Source organism: Falco cherrug, chromosome Z, assembly GCF_023634085.1.
Source record: "Falco cherrug isolate bFalChe1 chromosome Z, bFalChe1.pri, whole genome shotgun sequence".
Taxonomy (NCBI): Eukaryota; Metazoa; Chordata; class Aves; order Falconiformes; family Falconidae; genus Falco; species Falco cherrug.
Window position 1 is genome coordinate 44150361 of NC_073720.1, and position 20935 is coordinate 44171295.

General features: G+C 36.8%; 1 protein-coding gene across 13 annotated transcripts in view; it reads right to left on the reverse strand.

Moving 5' to 3' along the window:
* Nucleotides 1–377: 377 nt before the first annotated feature.
* AGTPBP1 (ATP/GTP binding carboxypeptidase 1) overlaps nucleotides 378–20935 on the reverse strand; it is a 66921-nt gene continuing 46363 nt past the window's right edge. For 10 of the 13 annotated variants that reach the window (XM_055698809.1, XM_055698811.1, XM_055698808.1 and 7 more), the window contains 2 exons: nucleotides 18165–18325; nucleotides 378–4041 (listed from right to left, as the gene is read on the reverse strand). In XM_055698809.1, the coding sequence (XP_055554784.1) occupies nucleotides 3864–4041; nucleotides 18165–18325 (339 nt within the window). In that variant the 3' untranslated portion in view covers nucleotides 378–3863. The other 3 variants (XR_001334936.3, XM_055698813.1, XM_027808420.2) reach the window with 3 other exon arrangements.

The following is a 20935-nucleotide window of genomic DNA, read 5'->3' on the forward strand; positions in this document are numbered from 1 at the left end:
AACTGCATGTGTATTTGCAAAAGTGACATTTATGATTTCTAGTAACCACTTGCTCTTTTTAGACAGCTCCACACAACTACAAGATGTGCTTTTACCTTAAGCCTTCCCTCAAAAAACTGTCTCAAATCTTAAATTGCTACTGCAAAAATATAAACAGTAAAAATAACTTAGTCCTCAACTGCAGTCAAAGTTGAATTGTAAAGGAGTGACTTACTGAGGAATAAACCTGTGCCTTTCCTAGATCAAATTAAAAGTCTGTTAGCTGTGTAGGAGGGAAAGACTCACCAAAAGACTCTCCTCTTCTCTGTGCTCTGCAATGGACTTCATTGTGGTTCATCCAACGTTTTTTGTAAGTTTTACATACACTGATGAATATCAAGGTTTTTAAAAGAGCTTTAATTCAATTCATTAATATGCAAATGGTACTCCAAGCCTGAAGCACACCAGTTTGACAAAGAACAAAAACATCCTCCTTTTTGACAGGCTAAGCACACCTTCGTTCTTACAGGTAGGTACATTGCTGCAAATGCTATGATGAGAAATCCTTTAAACATTACTAGCCAATAATAGGGAAGCAAAGTTACTGTCATTAATTCTTTATTGCATACTTTTATTAATAAGTATTGTTATTTGGGCCATGCATAATAACACTGCAACATTTATATCTATCACAGCATTACAATAGAAACTATCTGAAACCTTGAATTTTTGCATTTTGTGAAGTGTTTACTGCTACTGTGGTCTTATTTGAGATTTAAACCCATTCTCCCTGATAAAGAAATTCACCTCCAAAAATGACCAGGCAAGATTTTGGCACAAACTGCAGTCTTAGCTGTAAGTTACATTCCAGCAGGGGATATCACCAGTGAAGACACAATACCAAAATTTGTGCTGCAACTTGAATTACACCTGAAAAGGGAATCAAGTAATTCATCATCCAGCAATTATTTAGATGCAAGACAGTAAATAACGCAGATGTTATTATTGTTTATAACCTTATTTGTTGTTATTACTGGAAAAAGATATAAGAATATCTTCCTATACATAATCAAGTCATGCTTATAGTAAAGAGCATCATCTAGAACCAGAAACACATTGGAATGCCAATGAATAAAATAAAGGCCATGCTAGGTGACTGATCTGTGACAGTTCAAGAAGCTGCCACTCTTTGCTATCCATTCTGGTGAATGCCATAGTAACAGAATGGAGCGTGTGCTCAAGCCTCATCTATTCCATTTTCAGCTAAACACCAAGCTCCCCACCAAAACAGACAAAAAAAGGATACCAGCGTATGTCTGCCACCACCACTGCAACAATGGCAACATGTAGTAGACAAGGGATAAATGGTGTGAAGCAGCTACCACTGTGACAGTTCTTCCCATGAACTGGCCTCCCTGTGAGCACAAACGGAGACTGAGCCTTTCAGAAGGCACATTAAGAAGTGTGAGAGGTAACGGCCTTTGCATTTTCAACAATGTGTAAGATAAGGACAAAGTTTCACTCTTGCATCACAGCTGCGCTGGTAGAAGTTTAGACCCACAATTGCCAGACTGGTATCTCATCTAATCAAACACATATATCTCATCTAATGTATAAGTACATTAGAATCTAATGTATAAACGCAACATCGTTGTTTTAGAAAAATGCCTTTTACCCTGAGCCATTATAAATCACTCATAACTCCTCCTTTGCACAGACTAAAAGCTGTGTAAGACATGACATGAAAATATATGCATATTTACTAAGGATGAAACTATGATTTTGTACTGCTAAGCCACAATTCCTTCTAAATTTTGTTTCTAATCATTTCTAGTCCTGCCTGTAGTATGAAAATAAGTGTTCCAGAATTAATACAGATTCACATGAAAAATAAGGAGAAATGCACAATGGAGTTAACTAATATGTGGCATCCTGCATCCCCTGAAATTTAAGTAAAAATTATTTATGTTAGGTACTGAAGTATAAGTCCTCAAGGATGAAAATCTACTTATGTAGATAACTAGTATAAGACTCACACAGCAATAGGAGCATTCTGCACTGCTCTAACTGGGCAGACTTAAAGAGAGTTTATTCTCTGTGGCAAGATTAATCCTTCTGTTTGGCAGATGGCCAAATTCCTCTATTGTTTCAATGCAGAGGGCTCCTCTCTTCAACGGGGTATTACATAAACATTCTTATTTACAGTATGAAGTTCACAGAACACAAGGAATGATCATTTTTGCTAGAGAGAGAAACTTATAAAGGGACAAGAATGTATATGTTTCCATTATACCCTTACATCTCAAAACTGCGATTATTGACATAAAATTAAGCCTTTAAACAAAAATACAGCAGCATATAACAAGGGATCAAAAACCTTTCCCCAGTTTCAGAATCGGGATGGTACAGACAAGCATCACCAAACAATGCTACATTTGAAACAGCAGATCCTGGTGAAAATCCATCTCCTGACACAGAATCATTGACACAGCTAATTCTCTTAATTTTAATTTTTTTAAAATTTTTCATCCTTCTACCAAAGGCACCCTTCCCCTCCAAAATATAATTTAAACATACACAAAGTTCTCATCAGTTAAAATCCTGCTGTAACTTAGAAGTGTTATTCTTCATGCTCTTAAAGCCCTCACACATGCGGCAGAAAATGAATGCCACAATTAGATGACATCAAGTGAAAATAATTTTGGAAAAATATCTTTTATTGCAAAACATGTCAGTTCTGTAAACAATGGGGTAAGACTTCATAAGACTTCATCTTATTCTAAGTAGAGGCAACAGGCAATAAGAATTAGTAGATGACAGAGGAAGATGAATTGTAAATTCCATGCCTGACAGCTTGACTCCATAAACTGAATACAGAATCACAGCATAATTATTCAGGCTGGAAGAGACCTCAGCAAGTTACAGTCCAGTCTCCTCAGAGCAGGGTTGACACTGGTTTGAGACCAGGCAAAAGATGTTTAAACCAAAATGCATCTTCCCTCTTCAAGCATTTGAACTGAGTCAATGTGCCCCCAGTAAAGCAACCACTTTTTAACTACATGAGAACTGAACAAAAAAACCTGAGCAACTGAGTAACTGAACATTTGTGTAGTGTACATATCTAACCACTTCCTGCAGTCATGTACGCATAAAACACCCCAACCTCACATACCAATATATGTGAAAGAGTTTTATACAAGCATATAGTTCTTGTAAGCACAGGCTGCATTGGTCAGTGTGCAAATTTCTGAATTGTGAACAGACACGTATTTTCACCTAGTACTGTGGCAAAACCATACAATCCTCAGAAGCAAGAAACAAGTACAACAACTCATACATCACTTTTTCATTTTTAATGCAAGTAATTATTGAGTATTTCCAGAGCAGGCACTACATTACTTCAAACACCATCAAGTATCTTTGAAATAATCTTGAAAAATAACCTCTTCACCTCAGTATACACACGCGCATAAACACACACATACACAAATTAATTTAGAAAATCTGTACATGAGTATTTTTCAGGAAACAACCCAAAGAACCGAACCACAAAGAATTAGTTGCTGTACTCTGACACACCACAAATTATAATGCATTTTTCTGAAGACAGGGTTTAAGGACACAAAATGCCATGCGGTGCTGTTTAAATAGAAAATGAACTGGTAAATAAATTTATCTATTTAGTGCTAAAAGGAAACACAGAACTCCTTAAATAAAACAAATACAGATTTATCAGGAATCAGAAATATTTATTGTCCTTGAGCTAGGCAGGCTGCAGTTACTTGCGTTTCCTAAGCATATCCCCTTAGTAGACAATAGTGAGGAAGTATTTGAATATGAAAATTCAGGATACTTAATTTCCTATTACTGGCTGCAAAGCTGGTTCAGGGAAGGAGTATCCTTGTTGAATCTGAGTCTGAAAGTCCATCTTCTTGATTAGTTGCCTCATAATCACCCGCACTATCAGCTAATTCAATGTCTTGATCATCATTACTCTCTGCGCTGTAATCAACTTCTTCAAGGAAGCGAGGCTCATCTTCATCCAAAACATATGTAGTGGGGCTATAATGAACAAGAAGTTGCATGAATCATCTTAAAAGTTTTACTTGGAATAATCCATTCAGACCATGCCGTGTCCCTACCCTGACATAAAATAATCCAAAAATTACTTCAGGAAAGGGGCAGTTTACCTGAAATAGTATTGATTTTTTAATTGCACATAAAACAACTGGGAGCCAAAAACACTTCTGTAAGACACTGAGCTAATTAGTCAGTCATACACAACACGTTATCCAAATGTGCCATGACAAATTAGCTACATGTTATAGACCTACACTAATGGCCTGTAAAAAAATCATACAATTATAGCAGTATCAGAAAACTTTGCAGAAGAATGTGACTACATAAAGAAACAACAGTTGCTATGAGGTATAAACAAACTGAAAAACAGAAGAGTTTAAAAATTCAATTGGGAAACTTCTGTATTTTATTAAAACACACATTATACTGAAAAGCACTGTGAGCAATTACACTGTGTATATCAGAGATGACAAAATAACCAGTCACGTTTACGCCTACAACTAAGATTAAGTTCCCATATGAATCGCTTGACTCACACCACGTCCTCACACACTTGCACACAGTTAAAATTTATATGTTAAGCCTTGTAACTCAGAGGCAGCAGATTTAAGGAACTGAGCCACTGTCCATGGAATGGTCTATGCCCTTAACTAATGGCCTCCAAGAATAAAAAGGACTAACACCTTTAGTGTTAACTGGATAAAGATTAAAACACAATTTTCTGATCCTCTCACCTCCTTAGAACGGGGCCGGGGGGAAGTGTTTTCCAGACGCAGTTTTACTAACCTCCCATGGGACATAAAAAAGCAATCTGCTTAAAAGCACTAAGTATTCCTAAATATTTCATAAGTAATTTTATATTCAGATGAAGTCCTAAGAAGGTTTTGTAATGCATTTTACCTAATAATCAAAGCATACAGAAACCCCATACACTCATACAAAACAGTGAGAATGTTCTTATTGAGAAAGATCACAGGTACCTGTAGAAATGTTTGCATATCACTTTTGATGAATTTTGTCTGAAGGCACACAACAGCCTAGCTTGGCTGTGGCTTTATGATCAAAAAGATTAATGCCTGATTCTTTCTAAAAGTGTTTTATGAGCTTAAGTGGACCAGCTGAAATCTGCAATGCAGTCTCTATTCAATTTAAATAAAATTCACTGTATTCTTCCTCTACCTGTAGCTTCAATGACATGCTACACTGTACTGTTTTGTGCTGTTGACAAATATTCAAATACTAGGAGAAGAACAGATGAGAAGAATTGTTAGTCCTAGCTTAGGATGAAAAAAAAGTACAGAAGACTAAATTATTAAGAAAATAAATTATAAAAACCTCCATTCAGTCAGTTTCTGGATTTACATTTAAAACAATCTGTGTCATGGCTCACTGAACAAGGTCATACCTCTTAACCATGCAAAACAGAATGCTCCATAAAACTAAATACTTTAAAAGATTATTTAAACTTTAACTAAGGCAACAACCCACTATGTTGGTTCATCAAACATTGTTTCCATTTAGGAGAGACAAAGAGCGAGGAAAATAACCCGGTATCTTTGCTAAGGCACCTCTTTCATTTCTCAGGTGGGGAACCCAACATACCATAAGGATACATGCTTTGCATGAAGACCCTACGGTAGAACCAGCAAGGGAATATAGTTTTCCAGTGCTTTTATCCTGTGACACTTTCTACCGGAAGGAAGTCACCACCTACCAACACTTCTTTTAAAGAACAAAAAGTTTAAATGTTTCCTTTATTTAAAGAACAAAACGAAAGGAACTTCACCAAATGTACTGCATTCCACAAGTGCACAGCTTTCTTGCAACTTCTGCTTCTAATCGCATAACTCGATATTGATCTGTTAGCTTTCGTACGCAAGCAATGCATGCTGGAATTGCAGGGTAGATTGTGTAATTCAACTCACTGGAAATGGAGCCATTAAATCTGAATGTCAGTCCACTGTTAACTAGTAATTCTGAATACCTGTACAGAAAACTACAACGGGCTATGTCAATGACAAGTATTTTATTAACCACTGACAATGGGATGTTAATGCATTACAGTAGCACTTACAGAAATTAATGTTAGTGAGGTACAATATAGTATCGTAAAGCTCTTAAAAAAATTTATCCGCTTTTTCATAGGTGCTGTTATTTGGAAATCAAACTCACCTAGTTGATCTAGTTAAAAAAAAAAAAAAAGGGAACTAAAAACCCCCTATTTTAGGGACAAAAACCACAGAAATGGACACACAAGCAAACCACATAGCTGAAGTCTTCAAAGTGGCTTGTTAGTTCATATAATATGTTGTATCTTATATTGTCTTGAAAAACACAGAGGTATTTGCTAAACATATTTTTCTTACATTTTTATGAATTGTTACTGATTCACATATGTGTAAACATGTAGGCACATCCCTAACTTCTAGAAATTCAGTCACTGTGCAGAGTCTTTATGTCAGTGTGTCTAATGTGACACTTATGTATTTGCTCTGGCATGTGTACATTCAAAATTCTCATCCAAAACGGAGAGATGCTTTTCATTCACATCTCCCATTTAATAAAATAAAAATCAATATTATAAATCACTTTCCTGAATCAAGAAAAAGTACCACTAGAATAGATCAACAGATGTTACTTTCACAGCTACATAAATCTTTAACATAGAAGCTGGCTCTGAAATCTGCCTCATTAATAGAGTAGTACTCATAAAAAGAGTAGCTTTGTACTACCATCCAGGTCAATGCACCACAACTCCACAATTATTTATTACTGAAAATAAATATAATAATTATATTTATTAGGATCATTTTTTACTTTCCTTTTCTTGAGTCTTCATTCCTCACAATATGGTATCTAAGTACTTTCTACATTCAAAGGAAAAGCCTGCATCGCGTAGCCACTCATGTAATTTGCTTTCCTTTGGCATGCTTTCTTCTGATGTAGCAAATGTTAATCTTGGATATTTAACTTTCCAGCAATTCTTATTCTGAAGGTTAGCATGAATCTACAAAGTGTAAATATTACTCCACTGTTTTACTGAGGCTGGGTCACAACAAATGCAGAAATCAAAACACCTGAATAAACTTCTTGCTGTTTAATCAAATTCTTTATTTGCCTCCCTGCTGCTCCCCACCCACAGCATATCTTGTGACAACATATTTTTAGCTGCCATCATGCTGATTCTATGGGATTTAATTTCCTAACTTTTCCCTTGGGCTGTTTTTAATTAACTTGCTCAATAATCCCTCTTCCTCTACCCCTACACCTCCCACTTTTCAAAAGGAAACCATTAATTTACTCAGGTTAGCAGAGGCTGTTCATCACAAAACTACAGTTCTGTAATGTAAGGGATACCATAATCTGTGTATTTTCTTTAAAGTCATGACAGTTAAAAGAGAATACTATATGAAAACCTGAAGTGTTGAAGATTTTACTTACACAACATTTTATGGGCAAAAAAAATTAACTCCTACACACCTGATTAAATTACACAATATAATACTGTGGTCTTCATGCTTATGAAGAATTTTAAGAATCTCCCCTTCATTTAAAAACAGAGTATTTTCTACATCACTTACCATTGAACACACTGAATTTTGGAATTAATGCAATTTTTTTCTAGAAAATATTTTAATTATTGATTTTAAATGACAATAGTTTACTAGGTTTTTTCTTATTGTCATTAATGCTCCAAACATATTAAAAAATAAACCTGTTCACTAACATGGTACATTTTCTCAAACTGAAAAGTTTTATTAGTCCCTCAAAAGATATACTTGGATTTTTCATTATCCATATGACTCAATTACAGAGAAATTAATCCACAAGCCAGACACAACCATTACCCAATTTCAACCCCATGGAGATCAGCAGTTTTCTAAGACTACAGGGGAACTGTATACATTTTAAAACTTTGGAAGAAAAAATTAAGAAATATTCCCTGCCAAACTATGGAGAACTGCAACTACTTGGGGAGCTCAGAAAGGAAGGAGAAAAGACATCTGAACTAATGATTCCTTTTAAAACTGCATTGCCAGGGGAAGGAAAATTTTAGAGGAGAAAGAGAGTCAGAAAGTATCACAAAGGAATCATTTCTCCTTACTTTTACTTTTGATTTCCCTTCAGGGTCTATATTCTCTTCTAGGGATCAGCAATGCTGCTACAGTAGGCAACATCACACATGCAGCTACATGTGCTGTCCCCTTCAGGAGCTTTTCACCTATGTGTTTTTCTCAAAAATCACTGATTGTAGCCCACACTAGTATTTGGAAAAGCTTGAAAAACGGTATAAAAAATATATAAGCTGTTCACCACTTTTTCTTCCCCCCCCCCCCTCCTATTTGTGGTTGGTTTGTTTTTTTTGGTTTTTTTTCTTTTTCTAGATTACTAGTTTCCTTATTTTGCCCTAGAGAAGCCAAACCGTACTCCAGTGCTACAGCCTACACAGCATTAAAAGCAATCACTTTCACTTAGGTCAAAGGCACCGCTAGGCCCACAAATGGAATTCTAGGTCTCATCTTTTTCTTTCAGCCTTCTGAAAGGGACAGACAGAACAAAAGTTGCAGCATAAGCCGTCTTCTTTTTAACTAAGTTGTAAACCTAAGGTACTGGAAGAGAGGCTAAGAAAATCTAAAACACTGCAGGAGAGTAGGAAGGAAAAACTTTCACTTCCAGGTAAAGAACACTAGAAGTATGCAAGTGTCTGGGCAAAGTTTAAGAGTTATTAAGAGGGTGGGAAATACAGTAGAACAAATCCAGTTTCCTTCTGGCATCTTGGAGACAGACCATTTGCAAGAAGTTCTTGGACATATTATCACTGCATGTACCCCTCACTCCTTGCCCCATCAGTCTGATGTCTTTTCTCAAGTGTAAGACTAAGTGCAGGAAATGGTTTTTGCATCACATTTTTTCTTTCCCACAGCTCCTTTTGGCAGTCTATTTTCCCTACCATTTTCCAGACATGCTGGGTCCCCAAAGCTCAGTCTGCTTCTCTGCTATAATTAAATCAAATTAACAAAAATACGCTATGTTCTAGAACACACCAATGAGCCTCAAAACAACCAATGAAACAACTAGAATTTCCAAAAAGTAGCCAAGATATTGCACAAAGGGTAATTCCAGTTAAGTCCTAACAGTTATGACTGCAGTCGTGTTTTTGTTTCATTGCATGCAGACCCTACCAAACCTGTCAGCTTAACAACTATAATTCTTACTACAAGATCAGTACTACATTTGGTCTAATCTTTTCCATTTGGAACTGGGGGGGAAACATTGGCAAATGGGTTTAAAATAATTAAAAAAAATAAAGTGTTTAATTCATCACTTACAATGTTAAAGTGCACTGCCAGAGGGAAATAATTTACTTATTGCTTTATTTTTCTTAAGTGAAATATGTTTCAGACATGGTTCAAAATGAACTCATGGAAACTGAGCCTGTGTGTAATGAAATACTGGAGGCACATTTTAAAATATTAACATTTGCTTGGTCATTTTAAGTACAACCAGTAAAAACAAAAAGAAATTGAGAAACCCTCAAAATCATTTGCAAAAAATAAAAGCAGTGTTTCTGTGTGCTTAGACTTGAATGTTTAAACTTGTCTGCTTATCCTCTAAAGCATTAAAATTGTGGGTTTGTAGAAAGTAGTACCAGTAACATACAAAATATAAAGGAAGTAACTACAATCTTATTCATTGATATATTCTAACATTAGAGGGAATTAGAGCTGTGAAAAACTATTCTCATCTATACTTTATTAATGATTTTTTTTACTCTTTATTTTCTGTAGGTACCTTCTATCTCTATTGGTAAGCAATTAATCTCTAATGGTAAGTAATGAGCAGCGAATCATGTAAGCCAAGGAAAGTACAAGCAGGACTTTCTTTCCAGATGTCATTTTCATAAATGAAAATGAAAAATGACAGGAATGGAAGTCTGGGCATATAAAGCAAGGGATTGTGTGACTTATCTTCTGACCATGACTGCCTCTGAAGGGGAACAGCAATCAACTTTATACATTTTACTCAAGAGGGCTCCTTGTACATTTCATTTCCAGCACTCAAGTGAACAGAGACCTGATAAATAGATACCTCAGCTGATAGGTATTTTTAATATCTTGTCTAGAACAGTACAGAAACACTAAAACTTCAGCACTTTAGATACAAGGCTTGAATCAAAGGACAAATTGACAACATATTTCACAGTTTTGGCATACAGGTTTTAAGAGGTGTTAATAGAAACCTGTTTTTTAAAGCACCAAGAAATAGAAAAAATTAAAATCTATTTCCTGTTCATTACAAAAAGAGGGGTTTCTGCTGCACAAAGAAGCCAAATCCTTGGGGGGGTGGGCGTGTGCAAAGTAAGAAAACCCTACCAAGCAAACTTTTCCTCCAAAGAGCAGTGAGGTCTCACACAGATAGGGAGCCCCACCCCGCCCTGGTTCAGCTGTAAGAGTACTTAGAAATACCAGCCATGGGCATCTCTGTATTTCATCATCATCGGACTGGGAAGTGGGAACAGGAAAGCTCAAGAGTTTTGCTCAGCCTTGTTAGAGTTATCACTAGGAGCTGGTACTCATCATATCCACGTAAGGTAGTTGTAGCCTTCTAACAAAATGTTCTGGAGTGCCTCTCACACCCCCAAGATGACAAGAAAAATTACGATTATGAAATATGAGAGAACTGCAACCTCTTGAGGGCAGTGTCCATCTTCTTTTCACTGTACCAGGGAAATAGAGCATAACCTTGAAAACTCATTCAGTGGTCATACAAAAATACTGCTTAAGCAGAACCCAAACCCACCCAAGAAAAAAACCCAACTATGAAAGGCCAAGGGAAAATCCGTGCTGAACCATACTTTTCTTCAGCTGTTAAAATCTGAATATTCCTCATCTTTTTACATTTGTTTTTTTTTGTTTGTTGAGGAGAGTTCTCATCAATACCTATCTACTACACTATCGTCCAGTACTTCCTGAGACAGTACAAAGTGGATTGCAATAGAATTAATTAAAAAGGACTATTATGTTAAGATTTATTTTAAGTAACACACAGAATAGAGGAACACGGTATCTCCATTATCCCATAAAAGAGCTGCTGTTTAACTATAACCTCTTCTACAGTACGTGTTTCAGTTCCGAATACAAGCCAGTCCCTTAAGTTAAATAACATGAGACTTTCCCCATCACTGACAAACATTACAGGTTTTCAACTTTCTGCTGAGACATGCGGTGGGTGCTACCAAAGACAGGAAACTTGGATACCAGGGATATCAGGCCTAATTGTCATATGGGCATATTTGTTGGGCAGCAGAATAAAACTGCTCTGCTCTAAGACAGACTTCTCCAAGTAATTGAGGAAAAGTCTGATGGCCTAAGGTATACAGCAGAACTCTGCTCCTGAGCCTCCGGAAATAAAGTCGGACCATCTGTCAATTCCACCTATGGCAGTATTAACCCCTTCAGCAAAGAATGAAAGAAGATAATGTGCAAACATAAATGATTACAAGGCAAGGCACTTTTATTGGTAATAGTGGAAGTACTGTGAACAAAATCATAGCTTCTTCCTTATGCAAAAATAATGTAGGTATATAGTTTCTATAGGACACAACACAACTTCCAAAATAAAAAGGATATTTTAAATAAAAATTAAAATTATCAGGCCAGCGATTTCCTATTGTCATGCACAGAGATGGGTCACTCCTGTCTCAGAAGAACATTAAAGTATCATTTTAAAAATATAAATCTACTTACATTATTCTAGATTTACTAGAGGAACATTTTGCCAGGCTAAGTATTAAGTACTTAAATATTTTTCAGTGCTTTTAATTAGAGATAACTGCTTAGGTAATTTTGTTTAAAAAAATCTGTTTGATAATGCATCAGCAGGTATAGACAAATCGGCAGCTCTACATAAAGCTGCTGTGATTACACATAAAGTTTAAGAAAATTCACACTTGAAAAAGATGACAGTGTGATATTAGGTCAATATTCCAGTAGTGACAGACAGCAGTACAGTTTGCACTTTTCTCTGAAAAATATTCCTCATTAAGAGTCTGATTCCAATCCCGCTTTTTAAATACCAAACATTTCCACTGAATTCAAAGAAATAAATCTCTGTATAGACAATTTAATTATTGAATCACTTTTAAGATCTGGTCAGAACATACAGAGAGTCAGGTACAAACACAAAACTTATTTCAGTCTGAATACCTCATTTTAAAGAGAAGTTGTTGGAATTTACACATTTAGTTTTTCCATCACAGATTCTCACAGTGCTGTTAAAAGAATAATGAGAGCAAGATATCTATTTTCTCACTTTAGGCTACACATTTTACTATTTTAGTGTTATTAAAGTAGACTTACATTTAATAAACTTAAGGCACAAAGCCATCAGACATTAGGAAAATCTATATAGTTTTAAACAGGCTTCTCCAATAAAGTTAGATATATCTTATGTCAATGTTCCTTATCTGATAAAAATTGTAACTGTAACATATATAGAATCTGATACCTTTTTTTCCACTGCATTAATTTCTTTAGTGCAGAAGCATTTGGTTATTGACACTCACCATCTGTAGCTGTGTAACACCCACATGTCATTATTAGGGGAAAATATTTATTTATTTTGTTCTATATACAAATTCCGTTTCAAAGCATTGAATTAAGTTATTCAATGATTTCTCTCCAACTTTGTCTTGCAGTACAATCACTTCTGTGATTTTCATGAACTCATCTTTTGGGATCGAGGCTGAACCTTCCTGTTTTTTGAACCTCCAGTACCAGCTACCCTCCTCACATAACAGGATTATAAACATTTCCATGTACAGTCTCAATAGTATTAACCGTAGTATAAGCCTCATTATTTTTCATCTATGCTCCTATGCGCCAAGCCAACTATATGGAGTGTTTGCAGTAGTAAGTCTTTTATTAGTACTTTCAGGAAAAAAACCCAAACAACACCTGCTAGTAGAAAACAGTTTCCATGCCCCTCACTCCCAGCAACAAAATACAAATCAAGTCAGAGGCAGTTTTCTCCCTGCCCCCAGCATGGTAGTACTTTACATGCAATTCATGTTAGTGCATAATAGTTCTTCTAGAGCTAGCTGGATTAGTGACGTATTTTAGCTGGAGAAGGAAGTTCAAAATAGGCATATCTATTCATATCCCTCTCTCCAGGATTTGCTTTATTTCAAAACAGCAAACAACTCACTTTCCCATTTGTTCCTTTTTTCATCTAGTGTTACTCAAGTTTGTTATTAAACACAAAGCACTAACAACCTTCATTCACTGGAGGCACTTTCACACCCGTCATAAGCAATGTGCTTTGTAAGTCAAAAACGGAAGAACCATTAAATCCGAAAGATTATGTTTATGCTTGTACATACTTTCAAAGAAGCCGATAAACTTGTGTCCAGACTACAGAGATCCTATTCCAGAATCAGGACCATAACCATTACCTTCACTGTAAAGTTTAGCTTCACTGAAACAGGAAAATCTCTCTCAATAAAAGATTGTGCGGATCTATTGGAAGTTTCAGAAATATTCAAAAGCAGTAATCCTGTTCTTAGTTTAAGGTAATATCTAGAACTAACATTTAATCCAGACAACAGTTATCTAATTCTTTACCACAATTGTACCTAATTGTCTACAGTTTGCAGAGCAGTTAAAACTTTAACCTGAGTGGTAAAGCACAGCAAATTGCTTCTGCCCCAACTACCATGGAAAGAAGGTCAAGAACTATAGTTACTTTATTTCCTTCCCTCAAGTATCTTTAGAACTGGATTTTTTGTGCATCTGTTCACACAAAGTGCTATGTTAGAAGGCTGGCTGGTGCATGACTCCTCCCCTTTTTTTGTCTCATCCTGACATTCTAATGTGTCTTTAGCTCTCTGGCACATGCTATGGGGACTGAACTTTGCCCTGCTCCCTCCTCGTGGGAACCTGAACTCCATCATCTGATGGTCACTGCAACCACGACTGCCTTCAATGTTCACATCCAACTAGCACATCCTTGTATGCGAGTTCCAGATCCAGCAGAGCATCTCTCCTTGTTGGCTCTTGTATCATGTGGGTCCAGAAGCTGTCATCAGTGCTCTCCAGGAAGCTCCTGGATTGCTTATTGTCGTGGTTTAACCCTAGCTGGTAACTTAAGTACCACACAGCCACTTGCTCACTCCTCACTCACCCAGAGGGATGGGGAGGAGAATCAGAAAGGAAAGTAAAATTCCAAGCCCTGGCCAACCCCCTCAATTTATATACCAAGCATGACGTCCCACAGTATGGAATACCCCTTTGGCTAGTTCAGGTCAGCTGCCCTGGCTGTGTCCCCTCCCAGTTTACCTAGCACCCCTCCAGCCCTCTGGCTGGCAAGGCCTGAAAAACCAAAGTCCCTAACTTAGTATGAACATTATCCAGCAACAACTAAAAACATCAGCGTGCCATCAACATTGTTTTCACACCAAATCCAAAACACATCTCTGCACGAGCTACTAAAAGGAAAATTAACTCTATCCCAGCTGAAACCAGGCCACTTATGCCCTGCTGTGTTGTTCCTCCAGCAGATACTGGGGTGGTTGAAGATCCCCACGAGAACCAGGACTTGCAAACTGGAGGCTGCTTTTAGCTGTCTGTAGAAGGCCACATCCATTTGTTCCTCTTCGTCAGGCAGCCTGCAGGAGACACCCACCACCCATGTCACACTGAGCGATCTGCTCTTTAATCCTCACCCATGAGCTCTCAGCTGGCTCATTATTCATACCCAAGCAGACTGCCATGCATTCCAGCTGCTGTCTCACATAAGGGGCAACCTCCCCTCTTGTCTTCCCAGCCTGTCCTTACTTAGAGAGCCTGTAGCTCTCCACTGCACCATTCTAGTTCTTGGCATCTCATCATGTCTCCATGATCGCAAAAAGATCATAGCCCTGCAACTGCACACAGATCTTTAACTCCTCATATTTAGCCCCTGTGCTGCACACATGACTGTGGAGGCACTTCAAAGAGGCACCCCAGCATGTTTACTTCCCAGAAAGGGTCTCCAGGCTTTTTTCCATGTGGTCCCTCATAGGCACTTCCTTCTTACATGCAAGTATTTGAGAGAACGCTGTAAGGCAATGCTTTAACAGAAGAGAGTCTTAACTATTTAGTATTTATGAATAAATGATTTATTTTAAGTATGATACTTGGTGAAGAAGTTTGCCACAGCCCTTCTGTGTACCTCTGTGCATTAAGGCTAATTCAGCTGTTCCCACTGCTATTCTAGACAGAAGCCTGTCTATACCATTCTTAATCTCCTACTCTGCAACTTCCGCAGATGACTATTCCAGAACTTCATTTTTGCTTCCATATAGAATTTTTACATAAAGCCTAGACTGTCTTTTCCTTGTAACTTAAGGCCATTGCTCCTTGTTCCATCTGCTCTAAAGGGAACAGGCTCTTTGCACTTGACTTCTTGTATTTGAAAGCAGCTGTCACTTTGGTTCCTCCTCTTCTTCTCCCAGTTTCCTTTTTTATTTTGATAAAGGCCTTGTGAGGAAAACTGTAATCACAAAAATTTTATTTGCTGTAGTAAGACTTCCTCTACCATAAAGACGGAATTCCATCTGGTGATTTCTTTCAAGAGCTTTACAGTGTAAAACATCTCCCCTTGCTCACCAGTTTTATTTGAAGGAATGTATCTGAGGTGCTCTGTAGAACTTTTTTCAAGCATCTACACACTTCCTTAGCAGTTAACAAGTTCCATTTCTCAAGTTTTAGCCTCTGTTGTCAACACTTACATTTCATCCCAAAGAACAACTGAAATGTCTGAGACAGTAAACTCCACAAATATTTAAGAATAATCCTAAACAGATTACCTTCAAACAATACAGATCCAGAATCCCTGGCAATACATATAAAACTATACATAAGCAATTAATTTTTTTCCCTTAGGTTGATCCCTGTCCATGAGACAAAACCCACTGAATCTGTTTTCCTAATCCAAAACCTCATGACAAGACATCTGCTTTCCACAGTTGCCTGAAGATCAATTATCTAAGCCCACAGCATAACAGCAGAGGAAGCAGATTTTCTGTGCTAATCTCCTATAGTATTGCTCATTAAACTACTATGCCACACAAAAGCAAGAGACTTTTTAGAGCAAAGAGATAATTATTCTAACGGCCAACTTCTCAAAACAATGCAAGGAATGAAAGAAAAAAATAAAAGAGTTCAAAACCATTCACAGTTTACCCCTGTCCCCTGCCCCTCACCCTCCACTTTGTTGGGGCTTTTTAACACGTTATAAAGATAGTGGAATATGGTTTTACCCTTGCAAAACCAAGGACATGGACATTTTATTTGCATTTTCAAACTATATCTTACAAGGCTGACAGTAAAGCATACAACCTCCAATGAAACTTTAGAGTGATACACTAAATATTATAAATGCTGAGTGCCGCTCTCTGCTGCTACCATTGCTTTGGTATCAATGTTACATTAGTACAGTAAACATCACCAAGGCATTCTTAGTGATTAAAATGCTGTGTTTCAGCTGCCCAGGAGACATCATGCTAATGCTGTTCTAATAGCTGTAGAGCACCTTCTTCTTTTTTCAGCATCTGCCATATGACACTCTCTCTCCCAGTGAGCCTACCCATGCTTCAGTGAGGCTTACATGCTGGTGGGGGTGGGTTATTCCAAAGCTGCCTTCTGATCCTATCTCTTCCAGGAATCACTAACTCAGCCTTAGCCAAGCACAAAACTTGATCCAACAGTAAAAATCTGGCCATTACAAGCATGCTAAGGCTGTACCAGTGAGCAAGTGATACTGAGGGATACAACCATCACTGGAGTGGTAGATACCTACCCATCACACCTACTCTTTATATACTTTCAACTACCTCTTTAAGACACTCTCCTATTGTTACTCCTATTGTTCTTACCACCTTTTAGCCTATACTTCAACTTCCGTTACTACCTGTAGATGTTAAGCTTGAACAGAAGCTCCAGCTTTTCTCAGTACTTCACATTCTGGTAACACTTATGTGTTTAAATGCTGGAACTAAAATAAACATCATCTCCCCCTTCCATAGGGTACCACAGATGTCCTCCCATATCTCTGCTAGCTTTGCATGGTCTATAGACAAATTGCTCATTAGTCTAGCATTTAATGATAAAGTCTTAGTCTCAAGCACCTTCTTCTTTCAGTTCCACAAAACCAATAATAAATTTCATCTCTCCTCTCAAATTTCTACAGTATTGCTTTAGCTAAGTTGGAGCTACAGCCAAGGCCACTATAAAAACATTTCTGGTTCTAAGTATGCCAAGTGGTAACATATTACAGTTGTAAATCTTTTCAAATTCAAAGCTTTTCTGAAGTCTGGAACTCCGCGTTATTTAACCTCTAACCAGATTTTCAGAAAGAGATGCTTGTACATCTGAAATAGCTTACTTGTTGTGCATCCCCTATTACCATGTACATGTCGCTACTTGAGTTATGAATTACATGAATGGAAATATGCAATAATATGCATACTTTGGCAGGCCTGTCTAAAGCTTAAAGAATTGGCAACTTAATAAGCTAGCTATGAAAAAGACATAATACATTTCTTTGTTGACCCAAACATTATTTCACAGGTTTTAAATTCTTTAAATGTTGTTTTGTATCTCTACCAGAGGGGAAAAAAAAAAGTTTGGAAGAAATAAACATCAAAGTTCTTACAGTGCTTTAACTCACATACTTCAAGTTGGTCTAAGTAAATTTTTAATGCTGTAGCCAGTAATAGAAAAAAAGAAAAAAAATGCTCTCAGACAATTGAGACCTAAGACCTACTGCGTTTTACTGCATGTAGTAACTCCCCAATGACACTAAAATTGTCAGTGTTTACCCCAGCAACAAATGTGACATACAGTCTGTGTTTACTGTTTATTTTCAAAATGTGAAGCAATTGAATTAACACAATAAGTATCCAATATATTCAGATTATTGTTACACTAACGGGTCACAACACATCAACATTCTCTTTGATGAGTGGAAGAATATTTTTGAGAGAATCTTTATGTCACTTGAGAACTGCAATTTTTCCTGAACAGGAAAAAAGAAAAAAAGTAAATATAATAAACGTGTACTACCTTGTCACTTTACAGCTTGACTCAATCAGTTCATTTTCAATATCCAACAGACTAGAAGGCAGGTTGTATTCCAAAGGTGAGGCCATTCTTTTTAAACGCAGTAAGCCAACACAGAACTTTGCTCCCATCTCCTCCAGTTCTCTTGTCCCTATCTGCAATCCCTAATTTAAAAATAAGATTTAAAAATATAAAATAGGTACATGCAAATGGACCCAGACATACTGCAGGATTACTGTTTAAAATACATTTTGTTATTTTATTTAATAGACTTGCTTGCTCTAAAGACAGAACAAATAAGACCTGTAAACACTTAAGAGTATCAGAGAAAACTCAGCGAATATCTACACCATTCCTCTAAGGCTGAACAGACACTTCTGGACACTTCCACATTTCTTTGGAGGTTAATAGTCTACACTTCTGGCACATCCATATTAACAGGATTTTACCCAGTGGCATTAGAAAAGAGGCAGGTATCGTGTCCAAGTTTGTAAGTAAAAATTATGTTTAAAACCTGAGAAAAATATATAAGTAGTAATTTCAAATACAAGATTCTTCAGCAGAAGTTCCATCAGAATGAAAAAATTTAGCAAATTCATATCGTAGCTATGATCAAGTTCATTGCCATGTTCTGACACATAAATAAGACTATTTAAGGCAAGTTACTCCTTGATACAAACATCTCTTCCTCTCCTATAAGTTAGAGGATACATGTGTTAATTCTGAAAGCATTTATTCACACATTTAGTAATTAAAAACAACAAAGTATCAAAACCCATAGTTGTTTTCTAACTTGAATGATATACCAAGGCATTTTCCTCTGCAAAGAGTTTTTAGGAGGTATAACTTACGTAAACTCAGAGAATATGATGCTTGTGATAAAGCCTCCTGTCAGATAATTCTACACTTTTAATTTAGCTAGCAGTGCAGTACGTAAGGACAGAACCTCCGGTCTTAACTACTTTATGACAAGAGAATGATATTCTAGAGTGATCCTCAACAATTATGGAATTTACTAGTACTGACAGTATATACACTGACAAATTCAATGTCACAACACAACTCAACCTCCTCCTTTACAACTTCTGTATCTCAGGAAAATTTAAAAGGATTTTAGTTTGGATCTTCTAAGCCTCTTAAGGTAAAGAAGAGTTAAAAAGGAGCTTTGACAAAAGAAGCAGGGAAGCAGAAGAACCAGGAACTGGTGGTGAACTAAGTCATCAAGTAGGAAAATACATGAAGCAAAAAGAACGGAGTAGGAGGTTTTTTTACTAAACACTAAAAAACATACACATAAGCTTTGCATATGTTGTCACACTGATGTATTTTAAAATGGAACATTTAAAAGAAAGTGTTCTGTTGCTCCAGAAATGATACAGTCCGCGCATTCTTCATGTACTTTGTTTTTAACATATACACACGTAATAAATGGAAAGTTTGATTTTATTTTTCTTGCAAGTTCTTTTTTTCCTCAGTAGTCTTCGTAAAGAAGGTGTTTTTTAGTAACAAGAAAGCTAAAGCTGCATCCACTAATCTAAACAGTGCCATCCTCCAGTCAAATGGTACAGCAACCTGTCAGCAGTGAGCAAGAGTTGGATATTTGAGTATTATTGTTAATAGTAATACTACTTACCTCTTTTATAATGCTTTTGTGCTGTAGGTTTCAAAGCACTTTATTAATAAAGGAAGAATTATCCTCACTTTACTGATGGAGAAATGGAGGCAGAGAGGGTTGAAGCGATTTGCACAGTGTCTCTCAGCATGTCACTGACCCCGCTGGGAACAGAAATCAGTTCTCCTCACTCCCAGTGCAGTACCTTATCCACAGAGGCCAATTTTTTGTTTTTGTTTTGTATTTATTTGCACGTCAATAACTTTCGAAGACCCCAATCATAGCTGGGGCTCCACTACGCTAATCACAGGAAGACAGTCCCTGCCCCAAAAAGATTAAAATAACATTAAGGACAAGAGGCAACAAGTATGCAGAAAAGGAAGGACAAGGGTAACAGTAATCTCACTGTTACACAGATTACTAACGTGCACAACTTGATGGTTCAGAAAATTTTCCAATCATTGTCTATATCTGTTGCTGAAGAAGTTACCGTTAGTTCACAGACTCCTTATGGACAGTGTAATAGGAGTGGTTTTCAGTCAAAAAAGGACAAAAGTACAGTATGAAAGAAAGTGCAAAGACAATTGTTAGAAAGATAAATAGCGTGTGCATGTTCCGTGTCTCTATTTTCAGCACAGCAGAAAGAAGACATAACTAGAAAGACCTAAATGGATCAGATTGGAGGTAGGTAACTGTGAAATGCCTGGATGATAAAATTTGAACTTATTACACTGAAGGGCCTACATACTTGCTGTAAAAGCCTATGTCAAAATCTAAATTTGTTTCTGTTATTTCTTTAAATCATAATGCAATACCACACAGCTGGCACATAACAGATTTCTTTACCTATTGTTATTCTTCCATCAGCCAAATCTCTTAATTTCCATGAAACAAGAGACGCAAAGTCTGTTTCAGGAAATAATAATAATAAATAGTTGCCCTAAGGAACCTGAGGTGAAATTCATTTTCACCGAAGCCTTAATTACACTCCTCTTCTTGATCTCCTAATCACCTTCAGCTGTTGCTCTAGTACTTTTAGCTGTGGCCTGTTAAAGTTCCTTAAGTGTCAGAAACATAGCTTTTAAGCACTGAAAGTAGCTGGTTTTGGTTTTATTTTCTTTTTAAAACCATGCACTGAATTTCATTCCTTTTTCTTTTACAT